General features: G+C 42.8%; 1 protein-coding gene across 1 annotated transcript; it reads right to left on the bottom strand.

The window, feature by feature from the left end:
* Positions 1-3698: 3698 nt before the first annotated feature.
* Positions 3699-21778, bottom strand: LOC105024581 (junctional protein associated with coronary artery disease). Its single transcript, XM_010894611.3, has 4 exons — positions 21644-21778; positions 15860-16353; positions 9279-13609; positions 3699-7789 (listed from the first exon to the last, which is right to left on the bottom strand). Exons 2-4 carry the CDS (start codon positions 16240-16242, stop codon positions 7755-7757), a joined length of 4749 nt encoding a protein of 1582 aa, XP_010892913.2. The 5' UTR covers positions 16243-16353; positions 21644-21778; the 3' UTR covers positions 3699-7754.
* Between the last annotated feature and the right edge of the window lie 214 nt (positions 21779-21992).

Raw genomic sequence — 21992 nt, forward strand, 5'->3', positions numbered from 1 at the left:
CTTGCAATACAAAATCATTGATTGATTTAAGAGATTATTGATATAAGAACTAAATGCAAAAAGTGATTCTCATTATAGTATATGATTACTTGAGATAATAGGTTTGGTCACTCTTGCTGTGTAATGATTAATGATTGATAATGTTATATACTGGGCCACTCCAGGACCTTGAGATTGCCCTGGCTGTGTGTTTCGGGTCGTTGTTATGCTGGAAGACCCAGCCATGACCCATATTTAATGCTCTTACTGAGAGACGGAGGTTGTTGGCCAAGATCTCACGATACATGGCCCCATCCATCCTCCCCTCAATACGGTGCAGTCGTCCTGTCCCCTTTGCAGAAAAGCATCCCCAAAGAATTATGTTTCCACCTCCATGCTTCACTGTTGGGATGGTGTTTTTGGGGTTGTACTCATTCTTCTTCTTCCTCCAAACACGGCGAGTGGAGTTTAGACCAAAGAGCTCTATTTTTGTCTCATCAGACCACATGACCTTCTCCCATTCCTCCTCTGGATCATCCAGATGGTCATTGGCAAACCTCAGACGGGCCTGGACATGTGCTGGTTTGAGCAGGGGGACCTTGCGTGCGCTGCAGGATTTTAATCCATGACGGCATAGTGTGTTACTAATGGTTTTCTTTGACACTGTGGTCCCAGCTCTCTTCAGGTCATTGACCAGGTCCTGCCATGTAGTTCTGGGCTGATCCCTCACCTTCCTCATGATCATTGATGCCCCACGAGATGAGATCTTGCATGGAGCCCCAGACCGAGGGAGATTGACCGTCATCTTGAACTTCCATTTTCTAATAATTGCACCAACAGTTGTTGCCTTCTCACCAAGCTACTTGCCTCTTGTCCTGTAGCCCATCCCAGCCTTGTGCAGGTCTACAATTTTATCCCTGATGTCCTTACATAGCTCTCTGGTCTTGGCCATTGTGGAGAGGTTGGAGTCTGTTTGATTGAGTGTGTGGACAGGTGTCTTTTATACAGGTAACGAGTTCAAACAGGTGCAGTTAATACAGGTAATGAGTGGAGAACAGAAAGAAAAACTAACAGATCTGTGAGAGCCGGAATTCTAACTGGTTGGTAGGTGATCAAAAACTTATGTCATGCAATGAAAAGCAAGTTCATTATTTAAAAAACATACAATGTGATTTTCTGGATTTTTGTTTTATATTCCATCTCTCACAGTTGAAGTGTACCTATGATAAAAATTACAGACCTCTACATGCTTTGTAAGTAGGAAAACCTGCAAAATCGGCAGTGTATCAAATACTTGTTCTCCCCACTGTATGTGTTCATATAATGTCTAATCCAAACTATTTCAAAAACAAACGTAAGTTGGGACTGACCATATTGTCACTTTTTTGAGTCCCATTCTGGGCCGCAGTCCACTTATTGAGCAAGACCGCTATAGTCTGTCTGGCTACTTACAGTTAGTTAGGTAAGAGTCATTTTCTAATCACTTTGGCATTAATTCTAAACATAGCCCTTAATCTTTTTTGCATGACACTGCTTAGTCTTATGTACATACATAATATATAACTCTGAACGGTTTTGATTTGCCAAGAAAAAAACTAAACTTTTCACACTTAAATTGTTGTTTGTTTTCCAAATGGTGCCCCTGTGCCTGTAGTGTTCCATAGTATTTTTGTTCAAAGAAGAACCCTTTTTGGTTCTGAAACATTCAACCATCAACCCTGAAATTGTTCAGAAGGTTCAACTACAAACCAAAAAAGTTTTCCCCAAAAGGGGAAAGAAAAGGAGCCAAATATAACCATATAGGCTCATTTGTTTCACTCTCAAATTTTTTTCTCCATAAAGCACCTTATAGGGGAAACCTTTTTTAATTTTAAGAATAACTTTTTTAGTTCCAGGTAGAACAATGGTATTTCATATACATCCCACAAAACAGCGTTTCCTTGCAGTACAGTTGATCAACCATTACAATTATGTGCCCATATGGTCTGAAGTTTGCACAGTGCACACTGTGTTTAGCATACCCTTTAGAATCCAAATACACACACAGGGATCTCTATTAATTTGAGCAGAAAAGGAGAATGGATTGACTCCAAGACTCAGAGAGCATGCTGGCGAGTTTCTGCAAGCTACGGTTAGTTCCATTCACAAAAACCTGTGCCAAAGTTCTGATCCCACATACAGAGCAATGCCCAGTGTGACGGTCTGGCAGGGTAATGAGCGGAAAACTAGCATTAACACACAAACACACACACACTGTCATTGTTGTGTTTGTCTTCAAATAATCTATTTTTGTTTCTATGACAAAAAAACACATATATATCAGAGTAACACAGAAAACGTTGTCAACAGCCAGTGAAACAGCATCACCGTGGATACAACTCGGGAAAGATGGTCTACAAAGTGAGTCTTGATGAGTCTTATTTATTGCCTTGAGAATGATAAGATCATTGAAAACTAAAAGATTCCTTGAGAAGAAATAAGAGGAGGCTTCACTGCTGGGAGAGATGGTCTTAACATCTTGGTGCTACAGTTGAAGATTAACCAGAGAGGGGACTGAAAGAGAAAGAATGTAATGATGCCTGCTCCATCTACTGCTACACCATCTTTGTTAACCTGCTAGACCATCATAGTTAACCTGCTTATCCATCATAGGTAACCTGCTAGACAATCATAGTTAACCTGCTTATCCATCATAGTTAACCTGCTAGACAATCATAGTTAACCTGCTTATCCATCATAGGTAACCTGCTTAACCATCAAAGTTAATATGCAACACTATCTTAGTTAACCTGCTTATCCATCATAGTTAACCTGCTTATCCATCATAGTTAACCTGCTAAACCATCATAGTTAACCTGCTTAACCATCATAGTTAACCTGCTTATCCATCATAGTTAACCTGCTAAACCATCATAGTTAACCTGCTTAACCATCATAGTTAACCTGCTTATCCATCATAGTTGACCTGCTAAACCATCATAGTTAACCTGCTTAACCATCAAAGTTAATATGCAACACCATCTAAGTTAACCTGCTGCACAATCATGCTACATCATTATTTAACCTGCTACACAATCTAGCACAACCTACGGGATATATCTCTGCTAAGAAATTTTATTTATTATTATTATATTAGATAACATCATGACCATGATGTTATCAATTGGAAAATATTTCTCAGTTGTTACTTTTTCCAGTAGTTTGTGAATAGGACTGTTTGGGATACAATTTATGTGGTATTATGTGACTGCTTACAGTGGGCTGCAATGCTTCATCTATGTCAAAATGACATGATATTGTATCTGAACTAACATAACAGAACAAAGGGACATAATATTGTATGTGAACCACCCCTGTAGATAACAAATACATGATAAAGTATTGGTACTAACACTAGAAAGAAATGACATTATATTTTATCTGAATTACAAACAGAACAAAATGACATGATATTGTATCTGAACTAACACTCTTGAACGAAATGACATTATATTGTATTTGAACTAACACCCTAGAATTGAACTAACACCCTAGAATTAAATGTTCGATTGATCACAAAGACAAGCTTCATGCAAATAATTTATTTATGAATCAGACTGCAGTGTCATACAACAGTAGCACAATCATATGACTATGTATTATGCTCATATTCATCAATACAAAGGTAAAGGTATACCTTCAAAGAAAAAAGAAATAAATTAGTTTCCTTTAGATTTTATTCTAAAAATAGCATTTAAATACTTGGCATAGTTTGTAAATAAAATTATGAAAGGTAATGGTTGCCCATTGGTTCCTTTGACTACTGGAGAGTAGCAAATGCGAATACACTGTGTGCAAAAACATTTTTTCTCCTCTCTGTTGCATTTCATGCAAGGAAGAAAAAAGATGTCAGTGAGTACAAAAAGCACTGAATTAAATCTCATATGAAAATAGAAAATATTACAACAAGTGTGCATAATTACATGTTGCACATAACCTGCAGTACAAAAAGTCAAATGACACCAAGTTCCAGTTTAATCAAGCATGCCAATTCATGGGGAGTAGCTACAGGGTGATCCGTAACGGCCATTTTAGTGGCGTGATCGAGGGGCAGTTTAGTTCTTAAGCCTGAGACCTTCCTTACTGTCAAGCAAAAGTCTTGAGAATGGCAGGCTACTTCATTCAAATGAAACGCAGGCGGCCAAAGCGGGTGGCCAAGCTATCCACAGGTTTTCTTTTAATAACATAACATTGATCAAACATGTTGATTGGTGACCCTAATTCATCAATGAACTACTGAATTACATTTTAGTTTTTGCCTATGGTTATTTTAAATGGGAGTTTGTGCGTTTTAGGAAGTCTGTATTATGTTGGACTAACTTCACTGTTCTCCTGACTTTTGAATTACCCAGGCACACAAATGAAACTGAAAAGCAGTCACTATGTAGTTACACAGTTAACATTGCCACCCTTCAGGCATAAGAAATGGCGGAATACGTTTTTGTAGAACCAAATATTATGAAACATGTGCAATTAGTAATTATTTGGCATTGCCCTAAGAATAATGTAATGCACAAAATTGCCTAAGGCGACATGATTATTCAAGAAAATGCAAATATGTTGGTCAGAAATAGAAGCGTAGTTAAGACAAAGTTCTAAGTCAATTAAATGCTACAACTGCAATAATGCTACATCACATTATACAATATAAAACTATGTGACTGAACAGTAAATGTGTTCACCTGACAAACAGCATTAATGTGCACCTTTATCAATGCATTATACACCCTTCACTAACCATTGTATAACTGACAGCAGGCTAAAAATCTAACACATTTCTCAATGTAGAAAGAAATTTAAAGTTGCATGAATAAAATAATTGATTTTTTTGTTTTTATTTCTAAACATGTTGCTATGAATCAGCGACAAAACAACAGTACATGATTTGGCTTGGAAGACGTACAAAGACAAAAATATGACGGGTCAGAAGGGGTTTGGGTCAATTCCATTTCTACACTGAAAATTACAGACATGAACTAATATTCTGATTCAAAATGTTTACCATTCTGAATTATTGAGAAAAAAATTGAGTTTGCTTCCTGAATTGAAATGGAATTGACCAGAACACTGCAGTTTATAGCAGACCATAAACGTAAGAACAAAGCTGAGATGGATTGATGTATCAAATATCATTAAGAGCGTCCAACATCAAAAAGGTTCAACTGTTTTTCTGACAGCATGTGAGAACTACAAATAGGAACTCATGGCATGATCAGAATTTCCCATCAAGACTCAAAAAGATAAACCCTCATCTTGTCACTAAACAGAACGACCGTGTGATCAAGGCACACTTCAGACAGCTTTGCATGTAAGGTCATCCCTCTTTATGTCAATCTAGTTTTTTTTTAAGCACTAGAAAATTATATACTCTCATTATGGTACTGTACAGACATTATGATACTTCAACATGTGATCAAAGTGTGGAGAAATAAAATAGAATGGTAAAATACAAAATATCTCTTAAAATATTTAAAATATACTTTATTTTGTACATTATGCAAACTGATTAACAATTGAATGATAACAAAAATAAATATTTTGTGAAATGTAGACTGTGTCCCAAAAGCACCCTATTCACTGTGCAGCGCATTACTTTTGACCAGAGCCCTATTATGCCCTGGTGAAGAGTAGTGTACACAGTACAGAATAGCATGCCATTTCAGCCACAGACGTAGTTTCTTCACATGATACACATGAACGGCCACTGATATTTCCAATGAGATGAGCACCCGCCCACAGTACACACCAATGTACCCTGACACACTGCAATGTACCTACAGGGTGATTGAAACAATGACTTGTCAAAATGGTCCATCCCAAATTGCACACCATTCCCAATTTAGTGCATTACTTTTAACCAGGGCCCATGGGTCTCTGGGCAAACGTAGGGCACTATGTAGGGCAGAGATGGACATCTTCGATTGGGATGGGGACCACAGAGAAACTCCCATAAATACACACACTGATCCTAGCTTTTTAGGGTCCCGAAGCAAAATGTTGTTCTACACAATCTCCTGCAATTCGACACTTTCTGCCATAGGGTGGAGAGATGTTTCTAGTTCATTTACGCGACACGCAAAATCAATGGAGCCCCTCCGGTAGGCCATTTGACCAAGATCACTACACATTTTTAGATAGTTGACCGCTAGACCAACGTAAAAAAGAAATAGCTTTCAACAGTATGTTTATACTGTACAAAATACAATACATTTTTGAAGACTGATCAGCGGTCATACAAAAAGAGGCCACCAGTTTCCCATCCCTGATATAGGGAATGGTGTGCCATGTGAGATGAGTACAGTAACACATTTGGCAATGTTTCCCAGCTCCACTGACTGTTTATCTGGCAATATTGCTGTTCCCATATCGTTCTTGTTAACTATTCAAACTACCACACTCCATACCATTATTGCTTCCTGAAATTACCTGGGGAAATAGAGCATAACACCACATATATATGTCTATATATGTCTATATATATGGATCTGGATACGGAAGGCAACACCTCGTTCCAGAGTGGTTTTTGCCGACTCTACTGCCCATTCTCAATTCAACAAGGTTTGGGTCAATTCCAATTCAGGAAGTGTGCTGAAAACACAACTACATTTCTCTTTTATGCTTTTCAATTAGGAAAACCTTGAATTGTAATTATGTCACTTTTGTGAATAGACAGGAATTTGAATGGAATTGACCCCAACCATGTAAGCCACTAAGTGAATGAAAAGGAGTTGGCAATATAAAACAAACATGCTGCCAGTCAGACTAGGAAACCCCCCTCCCCCATAACGTAGAACCAATGCCTCACAGAATACATGACTGATTTACCAGTATGAAAAATACAGTAAGTAAAGAGACTGTTCTCTGAGCCTCATGGGTTATGAATATAGAGTTTGAAAGCAATGAGACAGACAGGCCACAGTGTATCAAAATAATAATAGATTGATCGATTGTTTGATTGATAAATTCTGAAAAGGAAAACAGTTATTGAGCCAAAGACATAGATATCCTCTATAATACATTTCTTCTCACCTCTCCATAATAACAATCAAATGCAACTAATTTGGTGTATCGACTCTGAATGTAACAGAACAGCTTTTATAACAATTATTCTCCCTATGTCTACTTTGTTGTGTATAACACAGGTGCTTACATTCGTATCTAAACAGCTCGCCCATAAACAAACAGATTCATACAGCATGTGAATGATGAGTCAACAAACCGTATTCACTATGGATCTTTTGTTGTTGTTATACGCTTGACAGAATTGCATAATGTCTGCCAATAAAAAGCATCTGGGAGAGTACAATAAAAGGAGAAAGACAAGCCGCTACAAGAAGACTAGGAGTACAGTCCCAAATGGCACCAAATTCTCCAAATAACGCACCGCCTAAGCAGGGACCAGCATAAAAGTGGTGCACTACAGAGTCAGTAGGGTGCCTTAAGTGACACACACTAGTGGAAAAAACCCAATTAGAGAAACGGGTTTGTGGGGAGGAGAAGGGGGTTTAGTTGGAAGCTGCCCCTAGGTGGGGGGACACCTCCCTTCTGGCAGTAGAACACTTGGTACTGTTAGTACTGAACGAAGCCGAGGATGAGGGTGTACACAATGCTCTTGTCGGAGAAGAAGGCCATTTCTGTGTTGGGATGAGATGAAGGCATTCTAGTGGGCAGCCAGGTCACAGTGTTGGAGGGAGCTAAACCTCACGTGGAGAAAGATGATGGGCATCTTAGTCTCTTTACACTTTCTCCACTTGGCTTGGGTCGTAGGCCTCTGGTGTGACACAAAGAAAGAGGGGATATGATTAATCATTGAGAATAAATGTATTTGTTCAAAATGGTACCATAATCCTAATGCGCAGTAGGGCACTTCACGGCCAACGCCGTTTGTCAGAAAGTCACCATAATATCAAAGTAAACTTGAAGTAACGCAACAATTAGTTTCTACAATCCTCACGCTATGACCCAGGAAATCAGTTTATTAGGCTAGTTGTGAAATAGGTTATGATGAACATCACCGGAATGCAAAAGTGCACATGTATGTTCTTAATGCTCCTTTTCAATGGTTATGAAGGGTCTTGTCTGGTGATACGATAATGGATTTTTTTATCCAATAGGATAAAATGCATGTTTTGTCCAGCTGACTGATTCTGCCCATAGTTAGAGCAGACACATACAGTCATGTGAAAAAGTACTAAAACCTGCCAAAAAGAATCTTTTTTTTGTATATTTTTTAGCTTAGATTTCATACAAATACAGGTCAACTGTCAGAAAAAGACTGCACAAACTTGGCCTAGAGGAAGAAAGAAATCAAAAAATAATACCAAGGCATGACAGCACCTGGGTAAAGACCAAAACAACTGAAACAATAAGCTCTGGATATATGAGTCAAAGGTGGACTTGTTTGGCTACAATGCCAGACGCCATTAAATGCCAAAGAATTCTTGAGGGGGATCTGAGGCCATCTGTCAAAAAGCTGAAGCTGAAACGAACAGGATAATGATCCAAAGCACACAAGCAAAGCTACAAAAGAATGTCTCAAAAAGAAGAAAACAAAGGTTATGAAATGACTGAGTCAAACCCCAGATCTCAGTCCTATGATAATGTCACTGGAGACTTAAAGCAGGCTGTGCACCAACATGGAGGAAACCTACCAACATGACAGTTGAAGCAGCACTGTAAAGAAGAGTGGACAAAAAGTTCTCCCAGCCAATCTGAGAGAATTATAGATGGTTACAAGAAATGGCTACATTAAGTTAAAAAGGGGCAACACCAAATTTCAGGAGAGACCGATAGCTTTTCTAGTCCTATAGCCAATGGACTAGAAAAGGCCCTATCGGCCATCTATATTGGCGATCTGATATATCAGTCGATCTCTCAAATCAGTAATGGATGTAAGTTATTATGGATAAGAGTGTCGGTTAAATGAGTGAAATATCCAAAATAAATAATACACTCACTATATCTCAAAATATTATGGAAACACATCCAACTATGCTTTATCAGAAACAGAATTTTTTGAGAAACACACCAATGGTAGGCTATATGGCTATATAAAATGGTATAACATTTTGTACTAAATGTTAAGGACTTCCATAGCTGCTAAAATGTTAGCATATGGAAATAGTGATAGGGAACTAAAGCAAAGCATGGACTATGGTCAAACCTTGACTATATACTGCTTATGTCTTCTAACTTCTGGTGAAAAAAGAAAAAAAATACTTCAATAAAGGTAACAGAACACAAATCTCTGAAATAGCTACCTAAGAGAGGTGACACCTCCTCTTTTTGCAACACTGCATCTTCAGACGCATCTCTGTCATCCACTGTACCCCTCTGCAAGGGAGCAGGGAGGGTGAGCTCTTCCACTTGCCCACTGCAATCCCTGGCAAACCCCTCCGCCCCGTCGGTCTCCCCAGAGTCAGTGCTCCTTATACTGAGACGCCTCATGCGCGACACTGAGTCCACTTCCTTCATCCGTGCCAGGCGCTCCATAGCCACCCGGTGGCTGGGCGAGGCAGACAGCTTATCCTGCAGAGCTTCTATACGCTGTGAGGGGCCTCTGGCCCTCCTCTCTCCCTCCAGACTGTGGGACAGCTTAAGGTCGGGGTTGATGGGAATGGAAAGCGGTAGTCTGTCAGGTGGAAACTCTTGCATACCTTGAGTTTCTCGACCCAGATGGGTCCTTTTGGCACTCCTGATGCGCTCCGGAGTATCCTGTGGTGGATCCTTCTCTTTTGCCTCATGCCTGTCAGTTTCTACAGCTCTCACATCTACTGTTTGTTCCCTTGCACTGCTGCTTTCTGCTGGTTCCTCTCGAGCAGTAGGTCCACTCTCTTTAAATTCAATGTCCTCTGTCGCTGTCTCGCTAACCCTGTCCTCCCCTGTGACTAAGGACTCTACTGGCACGTCAATCCCTAAAATCCTGGCTGCCCTCTCCTCTATGGATTCATTCTCTGGAATTTCATCTGAACTTATCACTACGTATAAATTGTTGAGGTCCTCTGCCACTGCTAAAGCTTGGTTTTGGTTGGTCATCTCAGCAGCAGCACTAGTCTCACCCACATTCTCATTTGTAAGTGACAGTTGTTCACTCCAATCGGGACATAAAGTTTGAGTCTCTGAATGATTTGAGACATATTCAGGGGATTTCTTCATGTCTTCATCCTCAGCCGGTTCTTCAGATGCTTCAGCAACATGTGGACTGCCACTGTCGCCGACAATTGTTGCGCTACTTTGATCAGATAAGTCTGGGCTTGACTCCTCTTGGAGTGGTGACATTGGGCTTGGTCTGGTCATCTGGCTCTCACTCTCTTTTTTACAAATGGGGCATTCCTCTTCTGAGTCTACAAAGGCGCCCCCCGGAGACTCTGTATTGCCACTACCACCACCAGATTTAGATTTGGCCATCAACATTTTGTCTGAGTCTCGGGTCTTTTGTAAAGACTGGCATATGTCCTCATAGTCAGGGGGACTTGTAAGTGTGGAGGCATCCTGCATTGGTTGCCTATCTGCCCAGGGAACCTCGGCTGCGGTGTGCGTTAGCGGCGTTGTTGGGCTAAAGTCTCTGGTCTCGCTTGGATCACAAGAGTCGTCAGTGAAGTCACTAGGACCAGTGAAGTCACAAGGCGGCGGCGTCTCTGAAGGTGAAGCGAGGTCAAGCTTCACCGTCCTGCCACTGCAGCTACTTCTCCTCTGTGACAAATTCGAAACAACCCTGTATTCTCTGAAACCCGTAGGCTCGCGTGGCGGGACGGGGAGCTCCTCTCTTAGCTGCTTGCTGAAAGTCACAGACTTTCTTTCAGCAGGTCTGGAGAAGGCGCTCTTAACCTCCCTGTACTCTGGGTCAACAGCCACAGTCCAGCTCTCTATACTCCGCCTAAGGCTGCTGGGTTTGCTGAGGCCCACCTCCCCCGCCAGCCTTATCTTGATCCGCTCTGGGATCTGTACAGCACCGCCATTGTTGTGAACATTATTGCTGGCAGTGCCTAGTTCTAGGATGTCTTTGTAGGCCTCATTAAGGTCCTCGATGCACTGGTCAACACTGGGTCTCTTGCTGCTCTGCTGCTGTTGCTGCTGATCCTGGAGTTCTTTGTTGATAGTCTCTAGCTCCTCGATGGCATCCCATGGCCGCCTGCTGACGGGCTTCAGCAGGAACTGACCGAAAGCCTCTTGCCCACTGCAGGCTGCTGCTGGTTTGGCCTCCTCCATCATGTTTCCTGAGGGTGGTGGTGGTGGTGGTGGTGGTGCAGCTGCTGCTGGCGGCTGAGCTGTGCTCTTGTTCAGCTGGCTGGAGATTGAGAAAGTGGCTGTTCTGGAAAAGGCGCTGTTGCTGGATGGTTTCAGGCTCTTCACCCCTTTTATGGAATAGCTGAATGCAGTGCTGCCCACACTGCTGGGGTCTGGGGTGATGACGTCAGAAGAGCCCGGGGCAGGAACGTGAGGGTCTTGTGCTTCCTTGTTTTCAGGACCTGGAGGAGGGGGAGGATGAGGTTTCCGGGCCTCTGGACTAGTTTGGGTCTCCTGGTCCCGGTATTGGTTACCAGGCCAGGAACCAGAGAGTTTTAGCTCCTTGTGATGGTTTATTTTTGGAGGCTTAAAATGTGGTTTTCTCACTATTTTGCTGCTTGATCTGCTGCTAGCTATGCTACCGGTTAGTGCTTGCAGCTCAGCTTCTGCTGAAGATGTGCTTTGGAGACTTTGGTTTGTTAAGTGGCCTGTTTTGTTCTCACTCGGACTGTCAACTGGGCTTGGTGGCCGGACTGGGCTTGGTGGACGAAGTGGGCTAGGTGGCCTGACTGGGCTTGGCGGCTTCTCGTCGTTGTTATTTTGATCACGGGATATAGCCCCCGGTGTAGGAGCGATGGGAACAGACACCAAACAGAATATCGTCTCACTAAGTTTCTTTTTTACACTCTTTTTTTCTGGTTTCTCTGCCTTCTCAGCTTTCTCTAAGTCAGGCTTTCTTGATTTCTCTTTCTCTGAGTAGCCAGACTCATTGACAGATTTTTTCACTATAGTTACATTTTCTGACACACATTGACCTTGGTCTACATGCCTGACCTGCTGCTGAGGCAGTCTAACCTGAAAAGCTGAGTTCTGATCTGGAGCAACACTGTCTAAACTTCCTTTGTTTATTAAACCCCTGTTGCACCATCTAGTACTACTACTGTCGTTGTCATTGAGAGATGTTTTGCGGCTGTCGGTGTTGAGAGATAGCCCCTGTTGGGGGGGGAAGGCACTATCATGTGTAGATTGTCCAAAAACCTTAGCGCAGGGAATCTCTTTGTTAATGTTTCGGATCAACTTGTCAGAGTCAGTGAGAGAATTTCCGCCAGGCCCTCCTGAGATATGTCTCACTCGTGGATCATCAAAGGGTAAATAGTGAACATGCCCTAGATGTTCCTCCATGTATCCAGGGTTAAGGTTTGGGTTAGGGTTAACCTGTTTCCGGTAGGATATACCTCGATCCCCATAATGTTCCAGCCACGACCCTCCTGTCTGTCTGGAAAACCACTTTCGCGCCTCTGAGCTCATAGGCATCTGTATCTGCATCTCCCCCCTCCACCTATAGTTCATGACTTCGTTGCGATTTATTGGGACTCCCCTGATTGGGGGTGGGGCTCTCTTATAAGACGGGGGCGGGATGTAACCAGGGGGCTCCATGCCAAAGATAGCAGAATGTTGTGCCAAATATTCTTGTCTTTGCATTTCTCCACCCCTTGGGCAATAGACAGGCTTGTTTTCTATGTGTTGTTTGGACGCCCCTTGCTGATCTATTACAGCTAGAGCGAGCGTCTCCTGGCTACCCCTAGTCTGCTGGTGTATCTCGTAAGACGGAGGCTTGACAGGCCTGCTGAACCTGGGCTTTGGTAAAAGTGCAACTTGACCACCGCTTTGCCAACTATTCCTGGCCCACCGGTCCCGGCCAACTGCAGCGCTGTGGTAATACCGACTGTAAGGCCCGGAAAAGACGGTGCTGTTAACTCTTTGTCTATCAACCTGGCCTGGTCGAAGCTGGACACTGACCAAGCTGGACTGTGTGTCTGTGGGTTCAGTAGTTCCATCAGGCGACAGCACCCTGGGGAGGGACTGAGACTTCCCTCTGGTTCTGGGAAGGAGAGAACCAGAACTCTCTGGTGTCCTTAGGCGCTGCAGTTGCTCTTGGGCCCACCTCTCACCCTCCCCATCCGACAGCTGCCTCCCCAGCCCGACTGCAGGCTTCCACTCCTCTGTGCCCAGGCTCTGGCATTTCCGCTCCCCAGTTACCCCTGTCATGACCCTCAACTGTCCAGGAGCAGCATCGGCCTCTCTCAGCCAGGAGATAGAGGTGTCTTCCCAAAGTGGCTTCTGTTGCTGCTGTGTCCTCTCCTTCTCCACCCTGTGGTCCTCTGCAATCAAGGCCTGTGGTCGCCATGCTGCCTCTGAGGCCTTCAGAAAGCCAGCAGATGCCCTCAATTCCCGGCCATCGGCGTAATCCAGAAGAACACTGAAATCCTGGCCCCTCCTCCTCCAGTAGGAGACATCCCTTTCGTCCAACTGCTCTCTTCTCTCAATCTGCTCAGAATATGTCAAACTGGGTGCGTCGTAGAACCTGGAAAGAGAATGAAGCACAAATGACTGGCCCATAACTGTAGTTATTCATTCATTCCTATTGAATGTCTTACAAGAAAAGCAACATTTTGAACAACAAATGTTGTAACACTAAAAATCCATATGTATGATTATTGTTTTTAGCCTGTGAACATAAATGGCATAACTATACGGAGGTTAAAATGGTAACCCTGAGTGGAATTGAACTCAAAAGCGTTTTATGTTGTAGGTATAGAAACATTTAATACCAACAAAATGATGTGGACTTTCTTTAGTTGTAATTTAGAAGTCAACTGACCTTTAAATGACCTGGGAGTCTGTGGTTGTGTCACAATTGGCATCTACCATACACTGGTCAAAAGTAGTGTAATATATAGGGCATAGAGTGCCATTTTGGACACATGCTAAAACTTAATGCTAAAACATAATCGCACAACAGAAATCTGACTACAAGAGAACAAAATTAAGAAAAATGAAAATAAGATTACTGCTTTTTAATTCGTGCTCACTCCAACCATATACATGCTCCATGCTCTGTTTAACTATGCTGATGACACAATGCTGATCAGCTGCCTCAAGTGGACGTTTTGGCTAAGTATGAATATTTTATTTAGGGAATCCATTACCAAATATTCCCACAAATAAAATATGAGACATTATGAGATCATGTCTCAAGGTACAAAATATTTCCAAATGCATACTCTTTTTGGGCTTAATGTGATCAATCTGTATAAATGACTTTTGATAATTATGTTTTGGCCCTTCAACCATCCGCTCTGGCTGAAATCTGAGGCTGAATCATTGATAAAGCACATAGTGTGCCATTTTGGACTAAGCCCTTGGAATCAGTCACTCCATCTTCAACCCAAGAGGGGAAAGCCAGGCAGCGCACATATCTGACAGAAGTGCTTGAGTCAGCAGCTCCCAACTCCCTTGAAGATACCATGAAATTGTTCGCCTGCTGCAATATGATCTGCATATTAAACCACATGCCGACCTTAATTCAGAAAACAAGGGTTTGTCACAAATGAAACTACTTTTCACCAAGGCCCACGGGTCTCCCTGCTGCTGCCACCAACGGCCGAGCATGCTTCAAATCTGAGGAAGTTCTGATTTTCTTTGTTTTTAAAAGCTCGTTCACCATCATGTGATTTGAACGAAATGCAGGAGACTTGGTGGAGCATATACAGTGGGGCTTTATTTCCAAAATCAATCTTGTTTTCAATATGTTATGTAGACATGAAATAAAAACATATTTTTCAATGTTTGGGCTACTTTTCACTGCCACATTCAGAGGACCAAACATAGCATTTAATTTAATTGTGTAATAATGATCCCCGAATTTCACCTAATCAAAATGAACAGGCCTTCAGGCTGAGTGATGCGCCTGATTATCTTTACATGATCGGTCTACAAGGCAAGCTCCCAGTCCTAAGAACAGCCGTCAGAAAAACATTGTCAGAAACAAATCTAAACCATGGTGCGTCTGATACTACATGACATATGCTTATCAAATGGCATTTTCTTGATACCACACTGATCAAATAAAAGACTTGGCAGTGACCACATAGTATATATTTGCTGATAATGAATTAGAATGGCAGTATATAGGTATGCCATTTGGAATGATAATATATCAATAAACCAGAGCAGCAAAGGAGAGACAATCAGGGTGGCCTATCATATCATTGATTGTGAGCTTTACGCAGAGGTTTTATTTCATGTAACTACACGTACATCTGTGTTGCATCAGCACTCAGCCCTGGTACATAGAAGACATTTAACCCCTCTTTCCCAGTGGTATTTACTGGGAGGGGTGTGTGCACAGTTCAGGGCGCATGAGCTGTTTACAGCTGGTTACACTCTCAGGACATGTACCGTAAGCTTCTCCGCCACTCAGCCTCTGCTGCTGTTTACACGGCCTGGCTTTGTCATAAATTACCTTATTCCTAATATAGTGCACTACCAACAGCTCACGGGCACTGTATGCCGGGACTAGGGTGCGATTTGGAGCGCAGAGCTCGTCATATCACAGCGTAAGGCAAGACAAGGCAGTGGTGCTGCAGCCTCGCTGTTTGTTCTGCAGCTCTGGAAGGAAGGAAGGAAGGAAGGGAGAAAAGAAAAAACACACCCTCCTGCGCAGTGCAGGCTGAGTGGCTGGGCTCTGCGAGCAATGCCGAAGAGCCTGGGTGGGGGCGGGGGGGTATGGGGGTCTCAGAAGAGAGAGGAGGAAAAAAAAAAAGAAACTCACCCGCTATCCGTGGCGAGAGAATCACCCAGGGGCTGTGCTAGGCTGTCACCTAGGTTACCGCTGCCAGGTTCTTTTCTCCTTTGGTTCTTTTCCCCGCCACTCTCATTGTCAGCGGCGTTGGGGTAGCCCTTCGCCAGTAGCGCCTGCCGGCTGCTGCTGAAGACGCAGACCCCCCTGTCAGCAGCCTGCTCATATGCATTCAGCGATCCGCCACGAGCAGGCCTCAGGATCTCTGGCGCTGGGACGTCACGTTGGCACTCGCTGGCGGTGTGGAGCTTCTTGTCGTAAGGCGTGGTGGCGGATGAGGTTGAAGAGGGGCAGGGGACGCTTGTCTTGGGCAGTTTGTATCCATGAGAAATGAGAAGGTCCTCCACACTGTACATGGTGGTGCGTGTCTCTCTGTCCTTCGTGGCAGCAGGGGGGGGGCAAAGGTGTTGCTTGTGTCGCTTACGCACAGCGCTGCTGGTGGAACGACAGCTCGGCGGAGGCCATCACTACAGGGAGAAGAGAGATGTGGGAAAAGGTTCAGTTTAGCTAGCCGAGCATCTCATCAGGATAACCAACAGGCGGAGTGAGACCAGGAAACAGGTAACATTCTTCTAAGGCAGCGTCCCAGGGGCCCTGAATATACAGAGCACTGCTCCTGACCAAGCGTCCCAAATGAAAGCCCTGTTCCCTTAGACTTTACAAAATGCACAAGTGGGTGCGGGGTGATATTACAGGATAAGGGGTCTGTGATGACGTCCCAAACGTCGCCCTGCCTGATGCATTACTTGTTAACCATAGCCCCGCGGGATCTTAAGTTGGAGCTTATATTTGTTCTATTGCACACATATATAAGTGTGTATTAGTAAAATGGTATTAGAAACATGAATATTATTTTGCACATCACACGTGAGATTGGGGTCAAGGTCTGTCATTATCCATGGTGAAACAGGAGCATTAAGAGTTAAGTGCTCATGGACACACTGACAGATTTTATCAGAGGGATCAGAGATTCAAATTTTCAACCATTCAGTTAGTGGCCCAACATGCTAACTGCTAGGCCAACCGCTACCAACTAGTTTAGAGACAGCATGTCAATTAGGATACAGTCGGTTTTAGAGCTTGTTGCATCTGATTATGCCACTGGAGGGCAGACAGTAGACAACACTAGGCAATACCTCCAGTCAACTAACCACAAGAGATCAGTCCACTTCCAAAACCCAGAAGTAATATGCTAGTAGTGTTTTAAAAAAATAGATAAGGAAGTAAATTACATGAAAGTAATTTATATAACAGACCGATCCCTCAATTGAGTGAATAGTAGATTAGTGTGTTTCCAGTGTGTCCCAAATACACCCTATTAGCTTAATGCTTTTGACTACAGACTGTGCTTTTGACTGTGAGCCATGTCTTAACATGCTGCACCAAATGTGGAATACAGTGTTACTTAAACCTGTAACACAATCCTTTTTTATGTCTGATTGACTCTAGCATTGCAAGACAACATCAATCTGTTTCCAACAACAGGGGCAGGAGTTTGACTTGGACGTCTGAGTTCCTGGACTTTGACTGATGCAACCCCTGTTACTGCATTTGTTTGGCTCTTCCACTTGATGGAGCAATAAGCACAATCTTTGCATTACAATTTCAGAAAATGTCCATAATATATCTGCATTAATAGTGGAATTTATAGTGGAATGTTTGGGATCAAAGAAACGCAGATTATTTTTTAATGTAAAATAAGGTTGCTTTCAAACCTAGATTCTTTAGTCCAGTTGAATCCAACCCTGGAGTCTTACCCCCTTAGTCTGGTTAGTTTTCGGCATGAAAACACGCAAATACCCAGGTATTCCCAAATCCAGGTACGCACCAAATAACCAAACCCATGGTCCGCTTAAAATAATAATATAGAAAGAACCCCAACATACTGTGTATTTTGGGTAGAATTCTCTATGTATTATGGGTTTAGTAGGGTCAACAGTGTGCCAGCTAGCTACAGTAAGAAGAGTCACGCATCCCTGACTAGCTAACATAATAAATGGCAAAGGACAAAGATGCAGCAACAATGAAGTTAGACCACATCTCTGAAATGTTTGTGAAAGTCCACAAAACTTTTAACAATAACTGAGGGAGTGGATTTCTGCAAACTGTGGATCAATGCTGTGTCAAAGTAAATAAAACATAAACAACAGTGCATAAAAAAACAAAAACATTGTGTTGCCTTCTAGTTTGTCCTTCAGGGAACGTTGGTTATTAACATATCCAAAGGTTTTGTGCAGATTGGACAATCAGTTCCAAAGGACTAGCAAGTTGTTCACAAATTTTGAAATTCTGGACAATCCATCATTGCTCACCTCACGGGTACAACTCATAAGTCATAGGAGTTGGGTGTAAGGAGACGAACCTATGTACCGAATGTACTGACCTTGCTATGTTTGCTAATTTTAACAAACGATGTGAGGGGAGTGACCTTGCTATGTTTGCTAATTTTAACAGCTTCTTATAGCACCGCAATTTGGCCAATTTGTGTTATATTGTACATGACATTACTCAAGTTTTGTCAAAATCGAGCCAGTGTTGTTCTAAATCTGGGGACAGTCAAAAGGGTCAAACAAAGATAGGGTTACCATTGTCCATAGGCTGCTTACAGGCCAAGGGCATTTTTTTTGTTCATTACATTACATGACATACATTACATTACAGTTCAAATGTCTCCTTAAAAGTACAACACCTGTTTTTCAATATGGGTTTGGTGATTAAATTAATAACTTACACTCATCAGCCATAACATTATGACCACCTAAAATTGCTGAAAAATGTATGCTGGTACTGATAGAAAGGTGTCAGTACACATAGTGCTTCACAGTTTGTTACGTATGGGGCTGCGTAACCGCAGACCAGTCAGGGTGCCCATGCTGACTCTTGTCCACTGCCGAAAGTGCCTTCAATGGGCACGAGAGCATCAGAACTGGACCACGGAGCAAAGGAAGAAGTTGGCCTGGTCTGATGAATCACGTTTTCCTTTTACATCATGTGGATGGCCGGGTGCATGTGCATTGCTACCTGGAGAACACATGGCACCAGGATGCACTATGGGAAGGAGGCAAGCTGGCAGAGGCAATGTGATGCTTTGGGCAATTTTCTGCTGGGAAAACTTTGGTCCTGCCATACATGTGGATGTTACTTTGACATGTACCACCTACCTAAGCATTGTTGCAGACCATGTGCACCCTTTCTTGATGGCATTGGAATTTTTCAGTAGGATAACGTGCCTTGCCACAAAGCAAAAGTGGTTCAGAAATGGTTTGAGGAACACAACAATGAGTTCAAGGTGTTGCCAGATACCACAGCACACCCCAGAGGTCTAGTGGAGTCCATGCCTCAACGAGTCAGGGCTGTTTTGGCAGCAAATGGGGGACCCACACAATATTAGGCAGGTAGTCATAATGTTATGGCAGATCGGTGTATATTAGGGCTGTTGTAGTAGGAATGGGTGCCATTTGGGACACGCATAAAGTCTACTTGACCATTAGAAACCACACTGCAAGTAGATCATGTGTGTGAGGGGAAATGTAGCAGGAGTTCATTAACTCTTTTCACAATAACTCTGGGTTACAACAAATTACACGGGTAACACTTTGAACTTTAAATGCCATGTGTGTTTAACGTTTATTAATATAGTCAGAGAAAGGAGAAACATTGAACCTTGAAACTGTAGGCATATGGGACAGGGTTGATTCATATCAGCAGTTTTCCAATGGAAGTTCTTACAATTGTTTTCACCCAGGACTCATGCTGTGTATCCATCCCCAATGGCACCCTTGTCTGCATACAGGGCACAAGTTTTGACCATTCCCTTTTGGATTGTGGTAAGAAGTAGTGCACTTTTAAGGGAATAGGATACCATTTGGTTAGTATTCTTTTCACATGAACCAATGTGGCCACTAGAATACGCAAAATAATGTTGAACATCCACGTCCATTTCGCATGTACTACTGACTTGAAGTTACATATATTCTTCACTTTCAGTCTACTAACATTACAGCAAATTCTCATGACCTCAAATTGACCTTACCACATTCATAATTTTAAAATAATATATAGCATATGTCACAAATGGTACCTTAGTGTCTATATTGTGCACACGAGAGCATCCTACAGGGAATAGGTGCCATTTGGGAATTTACTCTCAAGTAAAAATCCAAAGGTGAGCACTTGAGGTTAAATACCCTAAATGCTGTTTGATGACTCCAAGCTCCTCACGTGTGGCTAAGGAACCAGCTAAAGCACCTGCTGCCCGCTACTCTACAGTAACCCACAGAAGACATCCTCAGAGGTTTGGTTTGCTCATACACCTAGCACTACATAGAAGAGGAACTAGTCCAAAATGACACAATGGAAGTAGATGCTCAGTTGATCTACCTGTTACCATGGTCAGGGCTCCTGTACCCTAAAGACAAAAGGTTTTGAGGAGCTGAAAGAGTCCTTGAATGCATTCAGTTTCGGGCCACCAAAAATGGCACTGTATGTCTTCCATAGGAATGAACAGAGCACTAGATAGCGCATCGGTGAGCAAGGTCAAAAACACTTGGACACTCCATGTAAAGTCCAGCAGCGACTGCAATGACATGCAGTAACACACAGGACCGACACCCTGACTGAACGCTCGCGGGGGGAAATGGGAACGCAGAGACTGTTGTAAGCACATCAGAGTTACTGTCTGCTATTGACCTGACTCACACCTCTTCCACAGCTCCCCTCCACTAGCTGGCTTCCCTAATAAGAAGTGCACTACAGGACAGGATGCCACTGCAGGCCTTCTAACTCCATGCACCATACAACTTGAATGTTGGCTTATGGTGGATGCTTATCACGCCATTTCACCAGAGACCTGAAAGTCTGAAAGACACTGGCATGTTGTTGTTTTTTTAGATCCTGTAGTCCTGTATATCAGCTTAGCCTGCTGTCTGAACTTTGCAATCTAACTTCAACCATATGTTTAAATAAATGCATTCATGTGGAGACCCTGTCTTAGATATCATTTGGATTTCATGCAATATGATTATTTCCATACATGATTCCACCTACCTCTATGCACAGATCATTTGAAGCATACAATATAGGCCTGCTAGGCTATATGCCACTACTGTCCATCATTAACAGATTACTCCTGTTCTAGATAGATACAGCACCTTCTGTATGTATGGAGCCTTGATATACTGCAGTGTTAGATGGAACAGTCTACATACATTTGGCTGTTAAGAATGATTTCTCAAGTCAGCTTTGCACTTCATACACAGCACATTGTCTTACGCAGTAGGCTAAGGTATAGGTTACTGCTGGTAGGCTGGGATATATTAGGTCCTGGGGGGAAATCTATAGTTACACCTATAGACTACAGTAAGTTGAACGTTTTAGAAACGGTCGTGCTGACGAACGGTCGTTTGCCAAATCATAACCCCATTGCAATTTTACATGCACCCCCAAAGCCGTCATGTCATGAAATGCATATTAAAATCATGCTATCAACCACTGTTAAACGTTGATTAGTCGAAGGCTGAACGTGTTCCGCGCTTGCAAGTTTAAAGCGCAGTAAATTAAAAGGCTTTTGCAGATGCGTCTTAGCTGACTGTGTGTTTACCAAGACTCACACAGCCACCGTGTACGTGAAGCAAAAATAGGCAGCCCCTCCCCGGAAAAAATATCTCTGCATGGTACAGAATGCTTCTACTATAAAACGCATAAATAGCTATTTGCGAGATTGTTAGAAACGGTTAATGACAGAGATACATATCCTACCTAGTAGATGCTTGGCGCGGCCGTTGCAGTTCCCCTGCGCCCAGCTTCAGACGCTGAGAGCACTGCACAGCGCCCTTCTGCTGAGCATGCCTATTACGAGTGGAAAGGAAAGACGCGCTGCCTGGACGAAGTGGGTTCTTCTCACCCTCTATTCCAATAGCCTGCTACACTGTGCGATCATCCTTAGTTAAAAGGGATTTCAAAATGGTTTCTTCCAAACTAAGTTTTTTTTTTCTTGCCAGAGGCGCTAATAATGTTTTCCATATAATTGATTGCGTTGAAATTGAAGCATGTGTCCGTACATAAAAAGCCATTATTCCATAAATATACGGCTTATATATTATCTCAC

Source organism: Esox lucius, chromosome 3 (genome assembly GCF_011004845.1).
Source record: "Esox lucius isolate fEsoLuc1 chromosome 3, fEsoLuc1.pri, whole genome shotgun sequence".
In the NCBI taxonomy this organism is placed as follows: Eukaryota; Metazoa; Chordata; class Actinopteri; order Esociformes; family Esocidae; genus Esox; species Esox lucius.